Below are 25,161 nucleotides of genomic sequence, written 5' to 3'. Positions count from 1 at the left end.
ATCTCTGACATACTTACAAGCAACATATTTGGGGGATTAAAAAACCTTCTTTTGGAGATCTGGCCTACCTTGAAGTGAAATCTAATACACTGAAAGAATGTCTTGGACACTTTCAGATGCTAGCAAATGTCCAGAATTAAGAATAGATCTGACTAAGCTTTATGGGTTGTTTTACCCTTCTTGTCCACTCCAGAGCTTCAAAACTGCCATACTGGGCTCTTAGTGCATTGGGAGAAACTTGCTTGTCCTTCTTTAATGCAATAAAATTTTATGTTTTTAGCATTACCCTAGTGAAATTTCAAAGCAAAATGAGATGGAATACAAATAACACCAGAATTTCTTTAATATCCTGAATCATTAATAGAACCATGTCTAAACTCAAATACAAGCCACGTTTTAAAACAAAATTCAAATCCTCTGCCAAATGTTCCCTGCCAAATGCTGAGTTCAGTCCCTGAGGATCTGAGCAGGGTTTCCTTGGCTACAGCAGCTAGCATTGGCAGGGCAGTGAGTGCCACTCCTGGGCTTGGTGTGCTGGGTGATTTCATCAGCTAACACAGGTCTTGACAGGTGCAAAGACTTTCACTTTGCTTTAAGAACCGTAAAACCTTTGGTGCGTGATTTGGGAGATTGGGAACTAACTTGTTGGTCTAGGAAGGGAAAATGAGATCTTTTCCTGATTGTAATCCTCTAGATCTGTTACTAGTCCTTCAGTGTGTTTCTTCCAAACACAGAAATAACTTTTGTTCTGAAAAGAGTTCTTGATGACTGCTGAATTTGCCATACATTTCACTTGGACACAAAGATATGACGAATGTACTTCCTAGGATTTTCATGTTGATTTATTCTTCCTCATAAAGGACAATTTCATAAAGAGCTTGAATCAGATCCATGTTCACACTTTGCACATGCAACATTTTTGTGGCTGACAAAGCTGGCTTTTCAGGCAAACTAACTTGGAAATAAAGTCAAACCAGAGAAGGGCATGCTGAGTCTGCTATAATTCAATGGCTGTTTTTTTCCAACTAATCATCATTACTATTATGAATAGATATTTACCCTTAGGTGCATTGGGCAGATCATTCTGACTCATCCATGTAATGGATGTTGTCCTCTTGGGTTAATGATTATCTTTTTTGTCTGAAAGATTTGTTAATTCCTGTAACTACATAGGATAGCTATTTTAGTACTTACCAGGTGACCTCGATGCTGACATAACCTTTCTAGTATTGTTGGTTGCAGCTTGTGTCATGACATTAGTGTGAATTATGGCTGTCTTGAGGATACAAACCTTCATATAGCACAGATGGTCTGTAGGAAAAAAAAATTGTAATGACGGTCTGCACATCACACATTCGGTCTTTGCTTGCAGACTATTTCCTTCATCATTGCCTCCATCTCTTAGGTACCTTTTAATCAAGCATCTAAGACATCATTTTTTGTAAAGAATATGCTTTCTAATAAAGAGTGTAACGTGCAATTCTGGAAAATACCTCTTCTACCAGCATTATCACAGAGTCTTGTTGGCCTCCTCCAAACTTCTTTAGCAATGTATCCCCATTACTTCCAGACAGCTGATTTTTTTCCTACTTCTTTGAAAGAATGATGAAAGCTGTGTAAGCTCATTAGCAGAGCATGTGTGTAGGCTTAAAATTACAGATAATAGACATATGGTTGGAAAGTCAGTAATTCCTTTACGTATTTGCCAAGACTTAGGTCAAGGTTCAGGGTTTCCTTTGCTCAAACTGGTGAAATCAGAAATACCTCCAGGTGTTCTGGAGAGTGCTGGCAGCATGCAAGCAAGACAGGTGATGAGGCACAGTTATCTCAGTTGTTTTCTGCAAGAGCAAACCATGTTTACTCTAAATTGCACTCAATTGTGATGTGCTTTTCTTTTTGCATTAGTACTTTGTATAAGCCAATCCTTTTTTTAATAGCTCTTGGTGTTTTCTATACACTCTCATAATCTCTTATTTCTAACATTACAGTAAATTCATTGTAATAAATTTTGATGTCACAATCCTGACTTCTTATGTCAGTGAAATTAACAGTTAATGTATTCAAAAATATTTATGTGCTTAAAAGTAATCATCATTTTAAAAAATTACTACCTTTCCACTCAGAAGCACAGCCCTTGCATGTCACATCTGTATTTGTGTAACCATTTCATAAAAAGTAAAGTGACATAAATATGTGTAATCAGTTTGAAAAACTGGTATACACATAATTAACTTGGAGTGCAATCAGATATATTACAGGAAAATTCATCAAAAGGATGATTTTACCCATGTTTACCAGCTCTTTTTTCACGAGCACGGTTCTTCAGTTTTTACTGGTAACAAAGCCACAAGCTTTAAATCCAGAGTCTTGGGCCTCAGATCTAGGAGAGGATATGAGGATGCATGGAGTTGTACATCTGTCTCATCGACCAGGGAATCTGGAGGCAGCAGTGGGAGCAAAATCTACACTCGCCCTTGTGTGCCGTGTTTCTAATGTGAAAGGCAGCAATACCCAAGGAGTTGGTTGCATTGTCTTGACAAGCCTGTCTTTTGCTGGCTGGCTGAGAGTGTCAATGAGCAAGAAATGTTGTTTGAGATGTTAAATGTTTCTTATGGGCATATTGTCCCTGTTGCCTACAGGGAGGCCACTGGCTGCTTGCATGTGGACTACCTTACAGCAGTGTGACAGCTGCCCCACCTGGCCACTACACTACACGCTGTGTGCCACCATCTGAGTACATTGTGCTCCTATCAAATTATTTTTCATATATGTCTTGGAATATATATTCAGATGCTTTGCAGAATATTGTTTTTAAAACCAAATAAATTATATTTTCCTCCTTTAAATCTCTCAGCATCTTGACAGCTGAAGTTATTTCTTATTGTTCTTACTTTGTTGTCACAGTTGTTCACACTGATTTTTAAAGAATTATGATCTATGTGTATGATCATGTGTCACCCTTGCTAGTCCATGTTAGAGAAAGCAGAAGTAAATGTTACTGCATCTGGGGCCTGCAACAATTTTTCCTTTTGACATTGACTTACTTTTACACATTTTTCAGGAAGCAGAAATTTACTGAGTACCATGTTATACTCCAAAAATCTCTTTTAGGCCAGATGACATTCCCTCTATTAGAAACAAAAAAAGTGTTTGAATATGATGTCTAACAGGGAGCAATCCCAAGCCAATACCTTTTTAAGGTTTCAAAGCGTAACAAGTCTAGATTAAATCATGTTTTGTAGAGAAGTGCTTATGCATCTGGCAGTTGAATTTTGTCTTAAATAAGCAATGTTAGAAATAAAGAAGGAATGGTTTTAAGATATTAACAGTGTAAGAGAGTCCATATTCATCTTATAAAAGAATGTGTTTTCTTTATTTTTATTAGGATTTTTTCTTAGATACTAACGTAGTGCGTACATGAATTTTGAAGGCGTATGAAACTAGAGCCTGAGCAGAGCCTTTAAGAGATACCAAACCCATCCTGTTTTCAAATTCAGCTCTGTTTCATGTCACAGAACAAAGTTTCTAATAGAGGCACAGTGACTGACCAGCAATTGCAATTTCCTATGTCATTATTTCAAAGTATAAGACTTTAAATATATTTTTTTTTGTCTTTTGTTAACCAGTTAATTTAGGTGATGGAATAGAATACAGCCAGCAGAAGCGTGAAAATATTGGAGTTCTCATTCAAGAGACACTGGAAGCCTTTGAACGCTACGGTGGAGAAAATGCTTATATAAACATTAAATACATGGTTCCCACTTATTGGTCGTGCCTTTAAACTGAATTATATTAAACGGGATGATTCCATCTGTGTACTAAAAAAACTGTATCTGACTCTGTATGGCATCTTGTTAGTCATGCTTTATTTTCTCTACAGCTGCTAAAATAGTGGCTTCTGGGGCATTAGAGTGTTAGCACTATTGTGAACAAGGCTTTCCAATACATAAATAGTGTCTGTTCCTTTGATTACAATGGTGTACTGTGCTTGTTTGTACCCTGAAAGAATCACTCCTTTATAACAGAGCTGACTCGAGCAGGAATCTGAGTTAAACCTTCACTTGTATAGACAATAAAACTATAATTTTCATACGCGATTCAGCAATTGCTGTTCTGTGTCCGCTTGCCCTGAGGGTGATGTCAGAGGCTGTAACAAGAAGAGTTTATGCTGACTGCTTAATAGGTGTTTGTCATGGAAGAGAAACACCAGTTCAGCAATGCCTCTCTAGCAGCTGTGCCGAATAATGTGCATTGACATACAATAAAACTGTTGAATGTATATAACAACTACAGCAGGAAAATTTATATCATCCATTATACAGCACTGTCATTAAATTAATCCAGATTTCTTACACGCTCCTGTTCTCAGCTTGCAGGTGCTTACCTTTAATGGAACTTGGGTTCCTCTTGGTGAACATAAGGCACTACCACAGTTTTGAAGAAAAGAAGCCCAGAAAAAACTTTAATAAACCAGATGGAATATGTAGAGTACATAAAATATTAGCCCCTAGTGACACTTAATCTGGGTAAACACAGAATATACACATACATTTTTAAAGGGCATTGGGTATTTTTTGTAATTGCAAGGTTGTTATTGCTTTTCTGTTATTATTATGGTATGTACGTGTGCTAACAATGTAACTATTGTTGCAGGAATCCCTTACAATTTCCTGCTCAGATAGTTTCTCTCTGCATACTCGTAACACAGAACTGATATAATCATGGATTTAAGCAAGGCTGTTGAGATTGACTTTATTGCTTTTTAAGCATTTCTATAGGATAAACCTACAAAAAATAAAGCAAGACTTACAATTCTCAAGGACAACCATTTAAAATTATTGAGTCAGCTCAAAACAAATCAGAGATACAAGCTTTGCTTAAAAAGCATGCGATTTTTAAAAGTACAGGTTTTGGGCTCATTTTGCTTTTATTCTGGTTTCTGGAAGCTGTTAAAATATATGCAAGTTGCACTTTCAAGTGTTTCTCTGTAACTGTTAGAGCCTGAAATGCACTCTTTGGTGTTAGACACATGAGATTTTTCAAGTGTTTATCCATATTCACACCTTACAAGGCTTGCCCGAGTGAGAGACATAGCCCCTACGCTGCCCTGCTCTCTTGGATGCCTACTGGAAGCGTGGGGAGCACCTTCCCACCTGCTGAAACTTTGAGCCATATCTGTTGTTAGACTGACATTAGAATTGCCTTTTTCTGTTCTGTGGCATCTTCAGCCTGAGGATTTTTTTTACTTTCTTCTCTTTCCTGAAATTGAAAAAAAGTGAAGAAGATTTTTACTCTTGCCACCTCTTCGAGGAACTGCAACATCAAGTGATGCCACCAGACACAGGCACTCACCAGCCCCATGGCTGCTGGAGGTGTGCCTTTTTCCCAGGCTCCAGAGACATTTATTTTCTTTTTGTTTTTGGTTCTTTCTGAATTTTTTTACACGGTTTTGCCAGGGCTTCCCTCAAATCCCTAGAGTTTAAACAATGTCTATCCTGTGTCCAACATGCACCTGTGATGGATAAGGACATTCAAAACACTGCCTCATGTCTAGGGTATCTGTAAATCTTTCACTTTCCAGACAGAAAGGAAGGTGAAGCCTAGCTCTAGGCCCATGTTTGTGGAAGCTCAAGAGCTTTGTCTTCAAACCTTGCAGCACAGAGGCTAGCAGAATACTGCAAGGGGGGCAAGGCCACATCTTCCAAAAATGCCTTTCTACTAACCACTCTGGAACTATCAGCACAGCTTTTGCTTGCAGTTTCTCCCTGTTTGCCTTGCATTGTCCCTGGCACCAATGAGCCATACATTTTTATTTACTGGCATCTGTGGGTTTGGTTACTGTGGCATTGCAGGTTTCCCGTGAGTACAGAGTGTGCTGGAGGACTGAAGCTCAGAGGGAGTTTGAGTTATTCAGCTCGGAAACAAACCAAGCCCTTCATGAAAGGAAAAATCCCAGGCTACCTTTCAGTCCTCAGCTATTTGTATTCTTTCCTTAAAGAAAGTCCAGTACTGCTCTTTGCCTGAGATCAAAAAGCTCCTCAATAGCTGGCTTCAACTCCCCCGCCGCTGGGCTTCAGCCACGGAGCTGCTCATGGAAGGGACAGTGCGGGAAAGGGCTCTCATCCCTGTGTTTTCCCCATCCCATCACCCTTCTGCATTCCCAACAGCACTGCTGAGGATGAGATGAAGTTGCAGGCTCCTCACCAGCTTTGTAACTCTGTTCCCTGCTGACAAAGACACACCATGGAAAATGGGTACTTGGTGAAGCTGCAGACTTGTCCAGACCTGATCGCCTAAACCTTGTGCTCTTTCTTTCACAAGACATTGGTGTGCAGTACTCTGCAAGGGGTGACCTTATGGCAAATCATAAGGGCAATAGAGGTCATACCCATTCACATCAGGAAAAATAGGTTTTACAGTAAAGTGCTTTTATTTGCATGTTCAGGATGGGAACATTAGCCTCTATCATACTATTTCTATGCCTGGTCCATTGCTTTAAAAGTGAACATTCTCCCATAACCTTATTACTGCTAGGAACTGGACTGATAAAAAGAAGCATGAGAAAAAACACAGGTTGGTAATTTAGGAACACTGAGAATAAAACTATTTTTAAATTGTCACTTTACTAAGTCAATCTGTAGGCCTTCCAACCTTGACAGTGTCCTTGTAAGCATGATCAGCAGCGTATTTATAGGCAATTACAGCACAGCTCAGAGCACTTTATAAAGCACAAGATCAAGGACTCAGGTGCTTAAGCATATGAGTAATATTATGTCATTCAATACACTGCTTAGCTATTTTACTATGCTCAAAAAGTGGAATTATGGTTAAAAAAATAGTAACTGCCTCTTCTTTTACCAGATTGTGTAGTTGTGGTCACTGACACTAGGGGCAAGCCAATCAACAGTTTCTAGTTGTAATCAATTAGGAGGCACTCTGGGCCAGGTTTCAAGCAGTATAAATTAAGTGTAGTGGCATTGAGGCTAACTTGGTGTTACAGAAGTAATGTGGTTTGTGCCTTACTCTGAGGTCGTCTGCTGTTTTCTAGCTCTCCAGCAATTGCAAGGTAAGGAGCAGAAGTGAACAAATGTGTGGACAGTTAAGTAAGTTGTCAGTTCTGGTTTTCTGGAAACTAAATGTTTGAGATATCTCCAGTTTATCTTGATAGACATATTAGATAGGTTGGCTGGTAGCTGTTTAGCTTGAGGAATAGAAAACATATGGTAACAGTAGGGAGGAATAATATACCTGTGGCTGCCTTTGTCTTGCATGATCATCAAAACAGGAATAAAATAAAATCTTTTGGATGATTCTTCCCCAAAGCTAGGTAAGGGAACTCTGTAACAGGTGTCAGAGTTCAGGGAACTCTGGTACTCCGTAAATGCTGGGAGGTGCTATAAAGCAGTGGCTGTGCAAGCTATTAAGCCACTGAATGCTACAGCTTGCCCATGTGAAGGTGAACAGGGGCAGGGGTGGCAGTGGCTCCTGCCCAGCTTGGGCTGGGGCTGCTCAGGCTCCTGCAGAGGGGCAGAGCCTGGCAGAGGACAGGGCAAGCTGCTGCCAGCACTGGTGGCAGGGAGCCGGAGCCAGGCTTCTCGCTGGTAGCTTTCCAGTGTTTCAAAGAGATGGAGCTGCCAAAAAAGTTTGAAAAGGGCCTCCCAGGAGTCAAATACAAAAGGGCTATGGGAAGCTGTAAGTGGGAGGGAAGGTATGGGACCCTAGCTGGGAGGGTGTTTGTGTGTGGGGTGCAGGGAGGTGTAGTTGCAGCCAAGCAGGGCAAAAATAAAAAGTTAGAGCAGACACTATGTGCTTTCCTAATCCTGTCTGGAGACCCTCCGACTTCCAGAAAAGCATTGTCCAGTCTGAGGGGCTCTGCAGGCAGTGGGGCACATCACATTTTTCCACTCATCTGTAACATCCTGTGTTTTCTGCCTTAAATAAAAGCAGCGATATTTGTGGGAACTCCATATAAAGCCTGTCTGCTTGCAGCCTCTCAGAGCTGCTTTGTGCCTCCTGGAGACTGGGAGAGGAAGGTTTATGCCCTGGCAGGACAAGAAGTTCCCTACACTGGCCCCATAATCCTTCCGGCATGAGAGGGGAGGGAAGGGGAGTGTGTGTGGTGGGGCATATCTTAGCTGTTCTTGTTCTTGCCTAGCAATTCTAGCCTGGGTATGTCTGTGGGGCTCCTTGCTGAGAGCTCTCCCCTCCTTGGGACAGTGTGTGTTGTCTTCTGGTGAGGTGAGTGGAAGCCTGCCTGAGCTGAGGCAGCAAACTGCAGCCTCGGGGAGGAAAGAGTATGTTTCTTGGGAAGCTAGGAGTCAGCTTTGTGCTTTTTGTCCCATTTGTGATGCCACAAATACTTTTATTTGTTACCAACACTCAGGAGTGAGTTAAGCAGCTCTCATGAACCACTGGCTCATAAGCTCCATGGTATGGAGCTGTGGGTGCAGCAGGACAGGGTCAGCCTCCCCAGTGTGGGTGACAGCACTGCTCCCTTCTCTGGGTTTCCCCTTTAGCAGCAGGAGCACCTGATCTTGGCCACCTTGCTGTGGCACGCACCAGCCGGCCGTGTGCCCAGAGTCCCCTTCCTACAGTAGAGAGGAGGAGCCTGCTTGGACTTTTTGCTAACAGAGCCCCTCACATAGAAAGAAAGCCTTAAGCTGAAGAAGAATGGGCACTTTTGTGGAGGAGAAAGCTCAAGGCACAGCCGTTAGTGTGGCCGGGGGCATTTTTGGGACCATACCCTCTCTGCTGCTGCTGTGGGTGTCCATGTACACAGGAGCCCTCTGCATTTGCTATGTGCTGCTGACCCTGGCTGCTGGAGGCATGGGGTGAAAGGGGGTGAAATGGGAACTAATCCTGTTCTTTTCAAATGCTGAAAAGTGAAGTTAAATCCCAGCCTTCTTACTTTGCCTTGGTGAGGGTAGGTTAATGCATTGAGGTAACGGGAACAAAGAGAGCACCTAAATAGTGTATCATAGTGTTTGGTTGCCTGTCTCAAGAAAAGAGCGTGAAACACCCTTAGTTTATTAAATGATCTCAGCAATCCAAACTTCCTGTGTTCATCTGCATCAGCATAATGTTTTTTGGAAAAAAAAAATCGGACATTAAGGCTGTTGGAGGGCAGAATGGGATCAGCTGCACACCAACCTTCTGTTACAGTTTGCTCTGCAGCACAGTGGGAACGTGTTGATCTTGGGTTTCATCTCTGCACCCCTTCTACCTCTGTAGCCATATGATACACAACTTGGGAGTGGGTTTTTTTGGTAGCATACTCCTCTGCAGTAAGTGTTGTAGTCACTAGCATCTGTAACCACTGTGGCTCTGTGACTGCCATGGAGTCATGCTTACCTTGCATGAAATGAAATCACTGCTCTCTAATATGGGTAAAATGGTCAAAGAAAACCTGTGCACAAACTCGTCAAAACACATCAAAAAGCTCAAGAAGGTCTCCACATCACAAGCACAGCCTGTCAACAACATGTTCAACAGTGTCGGATGCCGAGGCCCGCTGGGTATAGGCAGACAAAATTAATGTCTGACAAAGCATCTACCTCATCTTGCACGCTATTGCAATAATCAGGGGGCCTGCCTGTAAATGTGTGGACCATCCAGTTTTCTATCACATTTCAATTTCTGTTTTCTGGGTGTAATTCCTAAGCCCTTCCCTAAGGAGCAATTACAGCAAAGCAGCTTGGCTTATCTAACTCTAGCCCTAGAAGCAGGGAATGATATCCCTGCATCTGGCCATCTCCATCTCCTGCATTAGTCCCATTACTTCATTTTTGCGTGTTTTGGCTTCCCGCTTCTCCTGGGTCCCTGTGGTGTTAGGCTGAGCTGGAAGAGATGCTGAGGGAGCTGGGTGGGTAGGGGGGCAGCTGATGAGAAGAGACTAGGAGTGAACAGCTATTCCGGCAAAGGCTTTTCCTTTGCAGTTTATGTTTTGGAAAATGTGAGTTTTGGGGAACTTGAGTCCCTGGGCAGTAGCTGAAGCAAAACATCTCTGGAATAAGTCCTCCTCTATTCTTCTCCTGCATAATCCTGCAGTGTATTGGGAGAAAAACATCAGCTCTGCTGCAGGTGGGGGACAGGAATAAGAGGAAATGGTGGGAAGCTCTTGGCTTGTGAGCACTGAGAGACTGCTTTCTTTGAGCTTTTTAGGCCCCCGCAGCTGCACATCCCAACCCCCTGCCTCTGTGGCCCCCCAGCTACAACCTGGGTTCTTTCCATGACCAGGAGTTTTATGAGTTTTCTTTGGTGGAGCCTTTCTAGGCTCTGCTCATATGGAGGGCTGGACAGGTGCCCCAGTGCTGCCATATGGGACAGCCTGGGACTTCTCCCCTTGCTTCCTATGTGTTTTTCAAGGTATGCTTGGAGCTGCTGATGCTGCTGCTGGTGGGGAGACAGCACATGTTCAACTGGCTTCTCCTCCAGGCGCTGCCATCTCTGCCCCGATGTACCCATAGCAACATCCTGCCTTGGTGGATGGGATATTGTCTCCATCACAGCTAGCATATCATCTGGCATCATGGAGCTGAGCCTGGCTTCTCCTAGCCAGCAGCACAACCTGCCAAGCCTCTTTCCCCTTTTCCTGCAGGGGCCAATGCAGCTGCTGTTGGTGTTGTCCCAGGCTGGAGCAAGCCTGATCCCCAGCACATGCTGGGCAAGAGACCCCAAGGGTGGTCTGCAATTCTCCACTTCTTTGGAAAGCAACTAAATTCTTTCTGAGGGGAAAAAAAATAATATCTAACAGAAATAGTACTTTTCATCAACTACTTTAAGTCCAAGTATAAACCCCAGATCTCTTTCAAAATGCTCTTAGTGCAGGGAGGGGGAATACTTGGAAGTCCTCATTTAGCCCCACATTTCACAGTGTGAATTATTCCTCAGCTATTTATTGGAAGAACTCCATGCCTGAAACTTTTTTTTTATTAACACTGAATCATCTATGTCTGTTACAAAGGAAGAAATTGCTACTGCACTGCCTCAAGAATCAAAGTAAAGGGAACATCTGCTCTAGACTTCTTGCATCCAGTTATTGCTTGCTATGCATTATTACTTACAGTAGCAATGTGACTAAATTAAAGCTTTCTTCTCTTGTGTGTGCTTTTATGCATTGCTTTGCTATAAAATGTGTGGCTTGCTTAAAATCAACCTACAGCTAAAACTATGCCCGCATATCGCTGAGCCCACGTGTACTTGGATGCAATTAAGGGCACAACTGGAGCATTCTGAACAATTGCCTTTAAAAGGCCTTTTGTTCACTCCCCCATAGGGGCTGGGTGTATAAGCACATTAAAATGCAACATTAAGGAAAAAAGCCCTCTGTGAAGAATTCTGTAGAGGCACAGCTATGTTTTCTGTAGCTCGGCAGCTGTCTGTATTCAAAGGCCGGGGAATGATTCGAGTTGTGAGGGTGATGATAGTTTTGATAGGAATCCCCCGCATCACAAGAATGTTTCTAATGAAGGAGGAAAAACCCACAGAAACATTCCAGGGCGGCGAACCTGCAAGCGGCCAAAGCCAGCGTCCAAGCTGCTCTGCGGAGACAACGGCAGCAAATCCAGCTGCTTCTGCAGAAGGAAGAGTTAGCGGTTATTTTTCTTTTCCTTCCTTTCAGTAGTGCATGCAGTCTTACCAAGGAGCTTAATTGATTGAAAAAATACCTGGAAAATAAAGCTCTTGAACTTGCATGCCTAGAAACCTACCAGCATCACGTGCATAGCAAAGGCCACGTATCTCACAAAATACCACAACATTTCACAATGGAGGTTTAAGAGCTCCAATTGAATAAAGCTTTCTCTGTGAAATATTGTTATGGATCTACAAAGCAGTTAAATCCTCCTTGGGAAAAAAATATGTACATCTCTCACAATGTAGTGGCAGCAGTGTAACTACCACTGAGGCCTCATTAATAAGGGTTTTTTTACTTTATCAGTAGAAGAAAAAAATAAATCCTCATCACAGAAGAGAAATTTAAGTTGGTAAATTCTGACTATTTGCTTTTAAATTCTATGTGTGTGTATATATATTTATAAATTTGTGTAATAGTGCTCTGGCCTTCTTTAAGGGATGCTCCTACTTAAGTCTAGCAATGACAATAAGAGGGGCTAATTTCATAAGACTGTTTTCTATCAATAATTTTGTTACTGACATAGTGCAGGATTGATTTGTGGTCTGTGTTATAGCAGTTTTTAATTATAAGATAATTTTGGTACCACGTGAAGTAGGAAAAAATGGGCAGTTGCAAACTCTGCAGTGTTTTTTCATACATATTATAATGGTGGGGGTTTTCTCCTTAAAGAAAAAATAGTATTCCTTTGTTTTCAATGGGATTTCTTAAACCCCATTTAATCCTTGAGCATTATTAGGTTTCCCAAGAAGATGGTTGCATTGCCTCTGCTCAACAGCTTCCCTTCATATCCACAAATATTTTCAGCTCCTTATTACCATTGTGTAGCATTGCACTGTATTTTCTTGTCTACCATATTGCTATAATTAAATTTGGGGAATGGAGATGGATGGTGTGTTGAGTGTGTGATGGGTTTCTCCACAGCCCTCACTCAGGGCCATTTTCTGTAATTCGATCAATAGAAGGCAGTTGTACAAACAGTATTTTTTAATTTCCAATTTTAGTTTCAAGTTTCTCATGAGAATTTAAATGTTTTTCTTAAAATATGTACAGAAACTTCATTTGCTCTGCTTGAGACATTTCATGACATTCTTTTCCCTCTCCCTCCTCTGAAACCAGGGCGCTGACCCTCCTGGGCCATCCATGTGGATGCACATGCACCTGCTATCCTGAAGGCTCAAGGAAGCTGCTGCTCCTTCATAAATGTTCCCAAATAAACCTCAAAGGGCAGATGCTGTCACTGAGGTGTAGGAAGGTCTGTAAACTTGGCTGGGGGTGAGGTGAAATGAGGTGTGTGCCAATCCCAACTTGGAGATGGGCTTGTGAATCAAGGGTGGGAGATGCCCTCAAAGCCATGGTCTCCAGGGAGGTCAGTGAAAGGACCTTTCCCAGTACCAGTGAGGTACTCACCCAGCTGTGTGTGGCCCTGGTGGTGGTTGGGCACATGCTGAGCCCAGTCCTGCAGCACCCACCAGCCTGCTCCTGGCAAAAGCAGATGCTTAATGTGCCCAGTGTGCACTGAGCTGCCAAAATCTCTGCACATCTGCTTCCTTCCTGCCACAACAGATGGTTGCTACAGCCGGGAAAAGCAGCTGGCAATTGGCATCAGCCAGGCTTGGTGGTTGGGAGGAGGAGGATGAAGCAGCAGCAGGGCAAGGGGTTGAACACAGTGATATTTTTTCAAGGAGATGCCTCTGCTGCTTCTTTGCTTTAGCTTTGTTCCAGGCAAGAACAGGATTGATGTATATGCTGCAAATATAGAGAGACTGGGGAAGAACTGTGACCACTCACTTCTAATGCTGAGCAAAGGACCACTTTATCTTTTATTCCTCAGTGAATGTGGTGGAGCATTCTAGTGGGCAGGGTAGACCGCCATATAGCCCTCTTCTTGGGGGTCGACGGCTCTCCAGGGACAGGCAGCTCAAACACAAAGTGCTGCCACGCAGTCAGAAGTGTTGCTATTTCTGCTTTTAGCTGAGCAAACTGCAGTCACACAGAAAATGTGTGCTAGAGCAGAGGGCGAAACCCAGTCACTTGCTCTAACAACTGCTGATGCCGTTCTGGTGCCAGACCTCCTCCTCGCCTCTCAGTCTCAATGAGAGGAAAATGAGGAAGCAGTGCCGTGTGACTGCTCTGGTTTCAGTTCAGCACGGACAGAACTGGCTGGGGCTGCACAGAGCTACAATTGCAGCTAAATATTGCCCATTTTAGCTTTTAGATTGGCCCTAATAACGTCAAAGGGATTTACTCATATGAAGAAGAAGAGCAGGAGCTTACCTTAAACTTATATTTTTGCTGTGCAGTAGGTTGCATGGAGGTTTTCTCCATTATATTTTTTTCTTTTACCCAAAGCAGTGCTTTAAAAGGACTGTATTTGCATGTAACCAGATCTGCATCTTATAGCTGTGGGGTCTTTTCAATTGTCTGCTCCATGTCACTTTGGTTTGTGCGCTTTTAGTCTGTTTTACTCATTAGCTCTCAACTTGCAGTTTTCTATCTAAATCACTTTCTACAGAAAATGTCAGGAGGCTGGGGAACTCTGCCTCACATTATGTTGTGATTTGATAAAAAAGTAGAGTGCACCTTTCTTTAGATGTTGGCTAAGGTTAAAATCTGTGATTCTTTTCTATTTGTTTAAGAACTTTTGTATAAAGCTGCTGCTATCAGACTATATTAAGAATCATGAAATTTCTATGAAAGGCATTTCTTTTTTATTGTGAACTTTACACCTCTTCACTTATTTCAGTAAATGCCCAATAAAAGTGCAATAAATCCAATACTGTAAATGCACACAGAGAGGGTTTGCACTCTGGGCTTTGCAGTTGCCTGGCTTTCCTGCTGCATGCAGTACTCAGCCTCCTGTGATGCCAAGGGCTACCATTGGAGATCTCCCCATTATGTGCCTGGAAAAACCCATCTTGATCTTGCCTGCAGCACTTGTTGCCCAAGTGCACCCTGGCATGAGCTGCCAACCTGATGCCATGCTTGAGGGAGGGAGGAAAATAACATAACCCCACAAAACAGGAGTAGTTGATGCCCAGAGGTATATGGGAAGGGAGTGAGGCAGGGACTTCACCCCTGGTATGGAGAGAGGAGGAAGGGAGAGAGGGCTGTGCTGCCCTGCCCACAAGGGAAGGGCTGTGAGATGGGCTGTGTGGTACGCTGGGGTCAGCCCACTTCACCTCACAGGTAAACATGGAATTTGTGAAAGAAATTAAATTGAGGGGGAAGAGGGACCAAACTTTGTGTCAGCAGCTGCTTGTACTGAAATAGGTAATAGCCTTTAAACTGGAATTTAACGGAGAAACATTAAACTGTATGTTTATGCCTTAGTCATTTTCTCCTGTTTCTGCTAGAGCCAATTTGTGCAAGAACCTTCCCAACTGGCACAACTACTTCTGCCAAAATTTCGTGGATATAAAGGCAGTGTTTCCTCCATCCCCAGCTGAACAAGATTAATAGGTCAAACAGCAAATTTCAAATCTCATATGGGAACTCAAAGGTGACTGCTTACAGGCTTTCCTTGCTGAGCTGAGAGCAAGTGTGTTGCAGGGTGGGATGTGCTGGAGAGGTATCCCGTATAGCTCTGGATATCCTGTGGCAGAGTTAATGAGAGCTCAGCCTATGGTACAAGCCCTGCCCTTATGGCCAGAGGCTGGGTCCTAGAATGTTTTCTGTGATTTTTGTCCCTAGCTTCTTTTCCAGGAAAATAAAACCTACCCCTTGAGGCAAAAGGCAGGACTCTCTTCTCTTTCCCATCCTGTCTTGCATTCTCCACTGCCTCACTAACCCTGATTTACAGCTGTGTACAGAAGAGCAGAACCAGCCTTCCTAGTTGGTCACACTCATTTTTTTTAGCTCAGTCCTATGTTTGTTTGAATTTTGATCATGTTCTCCTTGAGCCAAATTATGATATACTGCTGCTGACTGAGTCAATAATTACAGCAGCATTTTGGACACCAGACTAGAGAAGCAGAAGTATGTGCTGCTGAAAAGGTGGCTGGTACATAGACCCTGTGTATTAGGCTTTGTCTCCCCATCTAATGGCCTGTTTGGGCTCCAGGATGAAAGTCCTCCTGTGGGCAACTTCATCGTGTCAAAAGAGAAATATACAGCTGTTGTTTCAAGGGATGGATCCAAACTGACCTGCAGCTGGGCAAAAATGTCTTGACAAATTACGCCTCAGTGAATGATCTCCCATGGCCATAGAGAGGCAGCAGAAATAAACTGTTCTCCCAACAACTGCTGCTCAAATCTGGCCACCTGTCTCATCCTCTTCTCTCTGTGGTGTTTAGCTCAGCACACCAGCATTTGCTCAGAAACGCTTTCGGGCAGGGACAGAGCCCATTGCAAGCAGGAAAAATGGAGCTGAGCTCCTCTGAATTTAAGGTTTGCAGGGAAGAGCTGAAGAGGCAGGATGAGCATGGGAGGAAGTGCTTGACATCAAAGGGTTGAAGAGTTGAGATGAGGAAGGTGAAAAAAAACCTAATGGGAAAAGGAGCAAATGTTCCAGGAGGAGCCCAGTAGCATATGGGATAAGAAAGGCAGTAGTGGGAGAAGGTCAAGGCAAGGAAAATTGGTTATGGAGAAGAAGGTATAAGATGCAAATTAACTAAAGAGAAGAGAAAAATACATATCCCTGTAATAGGTGGACATGAGTGACTGAGGAGGAGAAAAATCTCCCGTGCTTTTGCTGCTGCAACAGGAGGATGGGGGTTCTAGATCTCCCTCTTAAATTATACCTAAGACCTGCACACATGCTTCTCCAGGAGGTACTGATTCTGAATACGTGCTGTGGGACACCACAGTGCTGGAAAGACATTAAGTGCTTACAATTGTGATACAAGACAAATAGATACTTATCCCTGTGTAGGAAAGAGAATACTGCTTAAATATTTAATTGTGCTTTGGTTTACAATAGTTTAATGGTGTTAAAGCATCTAAAACATGCTTACAAAAAATCAGCATTTTAAAGCTATAAATTATTCTGGTTGATTTTTTTTTCCCCCCTCCTCTAGATGAAAGTAACTATTTGACAACAGACTCCCTCAAACAATGTAGCCCACGACAGTCTCATTACAAGATAACATATTCTCTCACATGTCTGAACCAAACCACTGAGAAAGTGATAAGTGATCATTCATAGATGCAGGCTGGTAGCTAATAGCATCCTCACTTACCTTCTAAACACTGAGCACAGTTAAAATACATTCAGGATGTATGCATGCAGAAAACTCAATTGCAGCTGCATCAGAGATGAACCAAAAATGGAAGCATTCAGAATTGGTAGTGTAAAATCCAAATAATGACCCACAGTAGATGTCAGCCTGAGAGGACAACACACGCTCTGTAATTACACTAAAGGGACTCTGTCTATGTGCTCAGGGCCCACATCCCGGTAAAGACATATAATTCTGTCCAAGTAGACCTACCATATACTAGATTGGATTCAGGTAAGAAAGCTTCTCCAAGAGAGGCCTCAGGACTGTGTGGTGTTTCCTTTTCTAGACACATCTGGACTTCAGTCCCCATTGTATTAGTGCAGAATTAAGCCAATACATCTACTGGTTAGGAAAAATAAGGTGGAAAGTCAGATGAAGGTGGATGTGTCACTCTGTTTCTCTGCTGAGGTTGTCAGGGCTTCCAGGGCCCACTTCAACAGCGAAATATTTTAAAGGTCCGTATTTAAAAAGTATTCTAAAAACCCAAAGAGGTAAAAAAAGGGCCTATTTACACCTTGCAGATTCCTTCAGGTGTGCTGAATGCTTCAAGTCACTGACATTTTGGAAACTAGCCCTTTAAATTTGTCATGCTTGACCTGTGATTGCCTCTTTACATGGGGCAACAGCCTCTACATGATGCTGGTGTGCTACATGTGCACAGCCCCAGGTGGCCAGGCAAAACAGGAGAGCTGATACAAGCACTGCAGTGGATGGAAATGGCAATTTTATGGATAATACTATATGGTGATTTATTAAAAGCTGTGATTCTCCAGCAGCTTTTATTGTATCATCATAAACCAATGGTCCTGTATAGTAAATTAAGCTGGGTAATTCTGTTGGCTCTTCACTAAGACTGACAAAACTACATGTAAGGTTGCATCAGGTGGGCTGGTGAGCTTAAAGTGCCATCACTCTAAACCGATCATCAAGAAAGGGGCAAAAGCCACATGGTCAGTGCAGTGTGGGTTTTTGGAGGGCAAGAGAACCCAGTATGGCAGGGTAAATCCTGCTGTTCACTACATCAGTCAGTGCCAGTGGAGTGACTCTACTTCAACATCAGTGAAAATAATGGCAGAACTTGTCTCTCTGGGTTTAATGACTAGGGCAGGTAATTAAAGCTCATTGGTTCTTGCCCCTGCTCCCCCATGAACTTGCTGTGGGGCATTTGGGTTGTAGCTTGACCTCTTTATGATCTAATTTTCCCTTCAATAGCATGTGAATACTAGCTGTTTTGTTGAGGTGTTGTGATGCTCTGTTAATTGAGGGAACATGCCAAATGCATTAGACCCAGTGGAAATCAGCTATGCAACATTATTAGCATGTATACAAGTCTACATTTTAGGAAATGTTTAAATTCCACCTTTTAAATATCTTTTGCAAATGGAACTTGCAAAAAAAGCAGGGCAAGCACTGCTAACACAGCTTTGCCACACACTGTCAAGTGCTTATAAATTCTATTTATAGCTACAGTTAAAGATTCAGATATGCAAGTACTCCATTAAAAGACCACATTAATGAGCCCTTAGAGAAAATATCTCACAAAGCCTTTTGAGCTTGTAACTGCTCAGTTGTGCAGGGCTTCTTGCTTGTTAACATTCATAAAATATAAATACTGTATACTAAACACCAGCACTTTGTGGATCACAGTGACTTATCTCACCATCAGCACTGTGAGGTGAGTGGAGAGGCAGGAGCATCGTCTGTGGGGTGGCCGAGCTCCGCTGCAGGCTGTCGGTCTGCACATGTTGCTCACCCGCCACCTTATCTGGGGGCCTGTCTTTGCAGTGCAAAGCTGAGTGGCAGACTGGCTCACAGGTCAGTATCTGTGAGTATAATTTCAGAGAGAACAATCAAACCTATTAGCTGAGAGTGGCAGAGCTGGGATGTCTTGCAGTCGCAGCTCCAGAGTGTGGCAAGTATTTGGAGCAAAATCTAATAGACAAAAATCACAGGAGATTTTTTCCTTTGACATAAGCTAGCTGATGAGAAGTGTCGTTCAAGAGAGAAAAAGTTCCTATATTTGATTTGTCATTATTTCCCCATTGTCCTTCCCTGCCTGCGATTATACAGTTCCCATTTTCTCTTTCTCACCTCTCACAGAATTCCATATTTTAGGTTGTGACAGATGTTCTTGCTTAAATGGTTTTGATATATGTTTTATCTGAAATTGTTCTATCAAGTCTGCATTGTGTAAACAAACATCACTGGAGCCCATTTAAGAATAATTCTCTGTAACCTTTAATACCACATTTCCATCCATCCACAAGTCGCAAAGCACTTGAGCTCTAGAGAAGGCCATTTCTGTGTTTATATCTGACTCTCAGCAAGCTGAAGAAACTGAGGTAGGGCAAGACCAAGTAACTTCTTGGATGCTATTTGCTGGCACTTGTTACCAACCAATCTATGTCCTTGTTTTTGTGCTTTTGGTCCCACAGCCTTTCAAACAGAAGGTGCCCTCCCAGAAGGAATAACTCTGCTCATGAAATGAAAAATAAGGACAGCAGGCTTAAAAAGCTTCAGGGCAGTTCTTACTGTTCAAATGTGTCATTGATTTCAATAGTGCATTAGTAGGCTTGTTAAGCAGGATCTAAAGTGCTTAGCTTTATTTTATGGTGGTGAGTACCTGATTGTTCAAAATATTAGCATCTTACTGTAACAGCAAACTGGATAGTGCCATAAACTGCCCAGTGCTGAGACTGCTGCACGATTACTGAGTGCCTGATAAAACAGGGTCATTCACAATCAATTGGCAATGTAGGCGAAGGCAGGGCTGTGGCTTCTCATTAATTTTCCTTTATCTGTCTTGTTCTGCCTGTTGGCAGAGCATTGCTGTCTGTCACATGTCCTGTGTGTGAGCTCCTGCTGAATTCCTCCCCTTGAGCACCACCCCATTTCTGCCCATCTGTAGATGAGACTCATATGTCACCTGTGCCACAAACCTGGGAGACAGCAGGAAAAATCCTATGGCCCAAGGGGTGGATTGCTATGCTAGGAGATCTGGGTGGACTTCCCTGGCCTGGCCTGGGAAGCTGGTCCTATATGCAGCAAGTTGGTGGTCAACAGGGTCAGCACATCAGCCAGTTGGATGGACATCTCCATGTTAAGCAAATCTTTTATTGACTCCACTATCTGACCTTCAGTAACTAAAAGAGGAGCATGATTTGATCCCTGGTTCCCAGGTTCCTGTTCAAACGTGTGACAAAATCTTATGGTGTGGAACAGCTGTAACAGAACAGATCGAGAGAAGTTCAGTCCAGAGCACCTGTATCGCATGCCACCCCATGTGTTTTCACATAATCCTTTGTGGACTTGTGGATGAGAGAGCCACCAGGAACAGGTTGTACCCTGACTTCAGGGTTTTGGTCAGCCAGCATAGCTTGCAGCCCTGACTGACCGCTTGCACCTACAGGCATAGCCAGGCTGGGCTTCTCCTTTGGGTCATTTTGGCAGAGAACTTGCATCTTCAGGGAGCAAGCAAGAGAGGAAAGGTTGGGGAAATGGCAGAAAGGTGGAGGTTATATTGTTTTGTAACCCACCATTATTTTGTATCTATCTGGGGAGAAATGGCTCTGTGAGTTTCAATTCTTAGGGTCTTCCAGGAGCAGCTGGCAATGGAGGTGGGGGCTTGGGGCTTACAGCAGTGACTGCCTCTTACATGTGCTGGGGTTTGAGTGTTCAAGAGGTTCATCTCCCCATTTTTTGCATCTGTGTGGGAAGCAAATTCCCACCACTGAGGAATTAAATATTTTAAACCACTACAAAGCAACGGGTCATATCTGTGTTCTCCATGCTTTAGGTGGTGTGGGAAAAAAACAAGTTGAATAAACCCTTGCTATCAGAGTCCAGAGGCTGCCTTGCTGGAAGCGATGCTGGCTGCAGGCTGGTCCAGCCTTCAGCTGTGTTAAATACACATACATTAATGGTCTGTGTGAAAGAAAATGGGTAAACAAGAGGGAATTATGTGGGCAGAAGGAATGAACAAAATGGTGCTGGTGGAGGCAGAACTTGTGTGTGGGACAAGGGGGCTGGAAAGCATTAAAAAATGGGAAGCCTCTCAGAAAAACAGCAGGGATTCTGAGAGAAAAAACGTAATAGCTTAAAGAATTAAGAAAATATTTTTATTTTCAACTCAATTAGGCACTTAAGTTCATTCACAAATGTGGATCATAACTTCCGTACCCTGTTTTCCCTCTTCATAAAATGTAAATAATAACACTTTTTTTACTCGTAGGGTGGTGTGAAAACAAGTGCGTTTGTATCTAGGAAGCATTTCTGTGCTGTATGGGAAGTATAAGCAAAGAATATGTATATACAGTTAAAGCTGTGGGCTGTCATTGAGGCATTTGGCATCTGCCCAGATATGCCATGCAAAAGAGCTAAGAGAGAAGGATAGGAAAACATAGGCCAAACTTAGTGAGTTCTGAAATCAAGAACATGTGACTCCCCAAAATTAGAAGTGCAAAAGCTTTGAACTCTCAGAAAACACTGAGAGGGGCATATGTCTTCTTCAACAAATGGCAAAAGGCAGTGAAGAAGTAGGATACACTGGGGAAATATCAAAGATATAGTCCATGGAAATCAAGAAATCTGTACACCATTGAGAAATAATTCTACTTGAAGTAGAGATGATCACTGTGGTTGACTGGGGAAACAAAAAGAGCAATAAAGGGAAAGTAAAATGAGACCTATAAATCAGCAGGGTCAGCACTGCAGGAGTGGGTAGAAGAGCCAATTGCAAAAGAAGAATGCAAGAAAATTATCAAAAAAAGCTGAGACAGGAAAAGAAGAAAAAAGATGTGAACATGATAAAAATTTTTATAAATTTGGTATGTGGGAAGGCAAAGGTCAGCTGGGGAGACAGCCATCATCTTCCTGAGGAACAGGGAGGCTACCTTGACAAAAAGGAGGATATTGCCAGGCAAGTGAATTACTACTTGTACCTGAGTATTCAACAGGGAGAGATGTTACGTCTGTCACAGTTTCTATGAATTTTCAAGGACAGAAAATAAAAAAAAAAATTAACTCTAAAGGCTACCAGGAAATCAAATAATTGACTAAACTTCACCTAGATAAAGAACTATTAAAAAGTGTGTTGTTTACACCCCAGGTTTATTTTAAAAAATAGATGTCAAAGGAATGAAATCATCCAGAAAACTTAAGCTGGCTATGGGAGAGGTACCAGAGAAGTTAAGAGGAGATATTGCTGAATCCCAGACTTTTAAAGGGGAATAATGGAGTGTCTATCAGCTTCAGGGAGCACTTGAGACAACTGGTTATCATTACCAGAAAGGCAGATATAATTGAACACCAGTTCTTTTACTTCATTAACTAAAAGAAGAAAAAAAGAGGTTAAGGGGAATAAAAGATTAATTTTAGCATCCTCAAATTTCAAGAGTACAGGATTCAGCGCTCCATGGGACATCACTGTCTAAGATGAGAGTATGAGACTGAGTTTCTAGATGCTGGGCTTGATTACTGAATCCAGATGATGATAAAAAATATGTAGTGATTATTTAGGGTAAGGGTGAATAATGGAGTGATGTGCTTATATATTGAACTCTGTTAGCACTGTGCAGCTGTCACTTGGAAGAAAGAGCACAAGGAAGCAAAGACATCAAAGAAAGAGGCATCAGAGAATAAGGAGAAGGAAGGCTTTTGGAAGCAGGAGATATTTGCACTGGTATATGGAATTCAACCTGAAAAAAATTTGATGCTGCGAAAAAGAAAGTCCAGGTAAAGGTGCCTTAAGGAGATAGCTGGGGCAAGTCAGCATAGGAAAAATATCTGAGGGTAGCAGCCAAGTTTCTGTTTGTGTTCCTTTTTAAGGTTCAGGGAATGAAAGAACTAGGCGAGAATGTTGCAACATCTAATTTTTATGTACTTTGATGGAGTTCATAACCTTAACACTTGCATTTACAGTGCTTGAGGAGACAGAGCTACCCAGCAATGGGATCCAAACCTTGTTTCATACTAAGTTGGCAATTATCCTACAAGAAGTGCTGCAGATACCTAGTGGCATAAGGTGGTTCAATGCCTCTTTCCATGTGGAGTTTGTTGTGGAACTAGAGCGTACCTGGAGCCAGGTTGTAGGTGCTCCTTTCGGCTGACTTCTTGCAACCTCCTCTTACGACAGTAATCAGCACATGTGGCTGGGATGTGGGGACATTGAGTTCAAAGCTTGCTCTCTCTTTCTGGAGCGCTTCAGCCCATAGCTCTCCTCTGTAGCACCTTCTTGAATTAGGTTTTTCAGATTCCTCCCAAGGAAAGCTTTTCTAATTTTTATGTGTTGCAATTAGTCCACAGAGAGAAAAAGAGATGAGGGCCTAGCAAGACCATCCCACACGGCCTAGGTACCTCCTGCTGCTGTTTGTATTTCAGCATGACATGGAAAGCAGGAAAGATTGAACATATTAATATTGAAGTTTTGGGTTCCAGCATTCATCTGCAGAAGGAGGGATGCTGAAGGACGATAAGTAAGGGGAAATCGGCAGCCTTAAGGGCATGTAGAGGTCTAGCAGAATTTTTGAAAGGAAGAATATTCAGATACATGGAGGTAAGAGAAACTGGAAGAAAATGCTTGATTTCAGCTTACTGCAGTAGATTATGCCAGATTGACTGATCTCTTTCTTTGATTAAATTGAATTATGTCCCAGATAAAGGAAATGCTTAGTTCTCCTCCTAAGGAAATGTAGATGCCTGGTGAAACTGGATGACCTGAGAATTAAAAAGGGAACTGTGAGACAAAAAATTATTTGGCTGGTGGGAAAATGACAGTGGATAAGTTTCAGAGGGAAGGTAAAGTAATGCAGTTAACAGAGGAGTTTCTGAAGAATCATCTTCAGGACCCCATGACCTTGGTACAAAAAGGAGGTAGTGACATTCTCTGCAGCCATAGCGTGATAGGAGAGGAAAGGCTGATACCCCAGGGCCCTGAGCTGATGGCAGAATGCTGGGGGGTCGATGGAGGCAGGCTGACAATCCCAGTTAGACACTGAATTTAGATGCTTACAGTGAGCTGCTGTAAGTAGCTTGCCTTTCCCTGGAAGAAATTCTTCCCTTAGTGCATGAATTTTACTGTATCAATGTCCCTATACATTTCAAACTGGTATTGTTAACCTGTTACTGTAAATGACATGTAGATCAAGGTGTAAGGGAGACCATGAGATGCCAGCTGCATCCAAATGCATGTTTTCATGAATCTAGCCTCCAAAGAGATGGCAAAATCTTTACTAACTCCCAACTGTGACAAAATCAGTAAGGGATCTTAACTTCTAATCTAACTGCTGTTGGCACTTACCTATCTTCAAAGCAATTATTTTTGTATTTTTTTGTGTAGATAGCAAGAAATTAAGGGATGTCAGAGCTGCTTTGCTATGGCAAAGCCTCCTTGAGCATTAAATTCTTCCGTGTAGTCTAGGCATTTACAGTGATGACCTTACACTTCCATCAGCAGATGTGGACTTCTCTTGTGGGAGATCTTTACCCCTAGTGAACTCAGGCAGTAACATATCTGGTGTAAACATGAGGCCTTAAATATTACACAAACCGTATTTTGAAATAAAGTTCAGTCCTGACAAACTTACATGGACAAAACAACCCCAAATTTCTTAGTACTGAGGCAATTTTTACCTCTGAAGGGCTGGGCTTTGCTAATATAGTCATGCATCCTCATCTTATGGATCAAAATGCTTTAAAAAACACCACTCCATACCATCTTCCTTTTTTTCCTTCTTTTTTCCTCTCCTCTCATTAATTTCAATCATGTAATAAGAAAACCCAGTTATGTTAATTGGTATGACTCCCCCTCAAGGGCATTGTGTAGCATGAAATAATTCCATTCATTACTGACAATGCAGAGACATGAGTTTTCCCTTGAGGATCTGTTTCGTCTTGTGATTTGGTGACCATACAGAATGGTGATAGGATTATGGGCATATTGTTTTAAAATTAATAGTTTGTTAGGGAGAAGCTGGAAGGTGGTAGGGAAAGACGAAGCTTAAAATTCCAGAAATTATGTTTGACTTTGAGGCTCTTGGAGGCTGATGCATCTAATGGGTATTTATCAGGCAAACCCAGCTGCCGAGCCATCGTTTGCCCCAGCTCTAATTTTCTTTTTAAAAGGCAGCTGAGCTGGTGTTTGAAACATGCCACAGACCAGCAGAAAGCTAAATCGATGTAAAGCTGGTCAGATTCATTTCTCCTTTTTTATTTTTGGGAGTCAGAATTTCATTTCCCTAAAATGCACTAAGTTTTCAGACATGAGCTCCCAGGCTGTTCAAAGATTATTTTGGAAAGAAAGCTGCCACC

General features: G+C 42.4%; 1 protein-coding gene across 3 annotated transcripts in view; it reads left to right on the top strand.

The window, feature by feature from the left end:
• Positions 1 to 4,090, top strand: part of PACRG (parkin coregulated) — a 228,373-nt gene extending 224,283 nt beyond the window's left edge. For 2 of the 3 annotated variants that reach the window (XM_032681402.1, XM_032681400.1), the window contains one exon: positions 3,627 to 4,090. In XM_032681402.1, coding sequence (XP_032537293.1) covers positions 3,627 to 3,781 — 155 coding nt within the window. In that variant the 3' untranslated portion in view covers positions 3,782 to 4,090. The remainder of the gene's footprint in view (positions 1 to 3,626) is intronic. The other variant, XR_004355784.1, reaches the window with a different exon arrangement.
• The last annotated feature ends 21,071 nt before the right edge of the window (positions 4,091 to 25,161 follow it).

Source organism: Chiroxiphia lanceolata, chromosome 3, assembly GCF_009829145.1.
Source record: "Chiroxiphia lanceolata isolate bChiLan1 chromosome 3, bChiLan1.pri, whole genome shotgun sequence".
Classification (NCBI taxonomy): Eukaryota; Metazoa; Chordata; class Aves; order Passeriformes; family Pipridae; genus Chiroxiphia; species Chiroxiphia lanceolata.
This window is presented reverse-complemented; position numbering and strand designations above follow the sequence as displayed.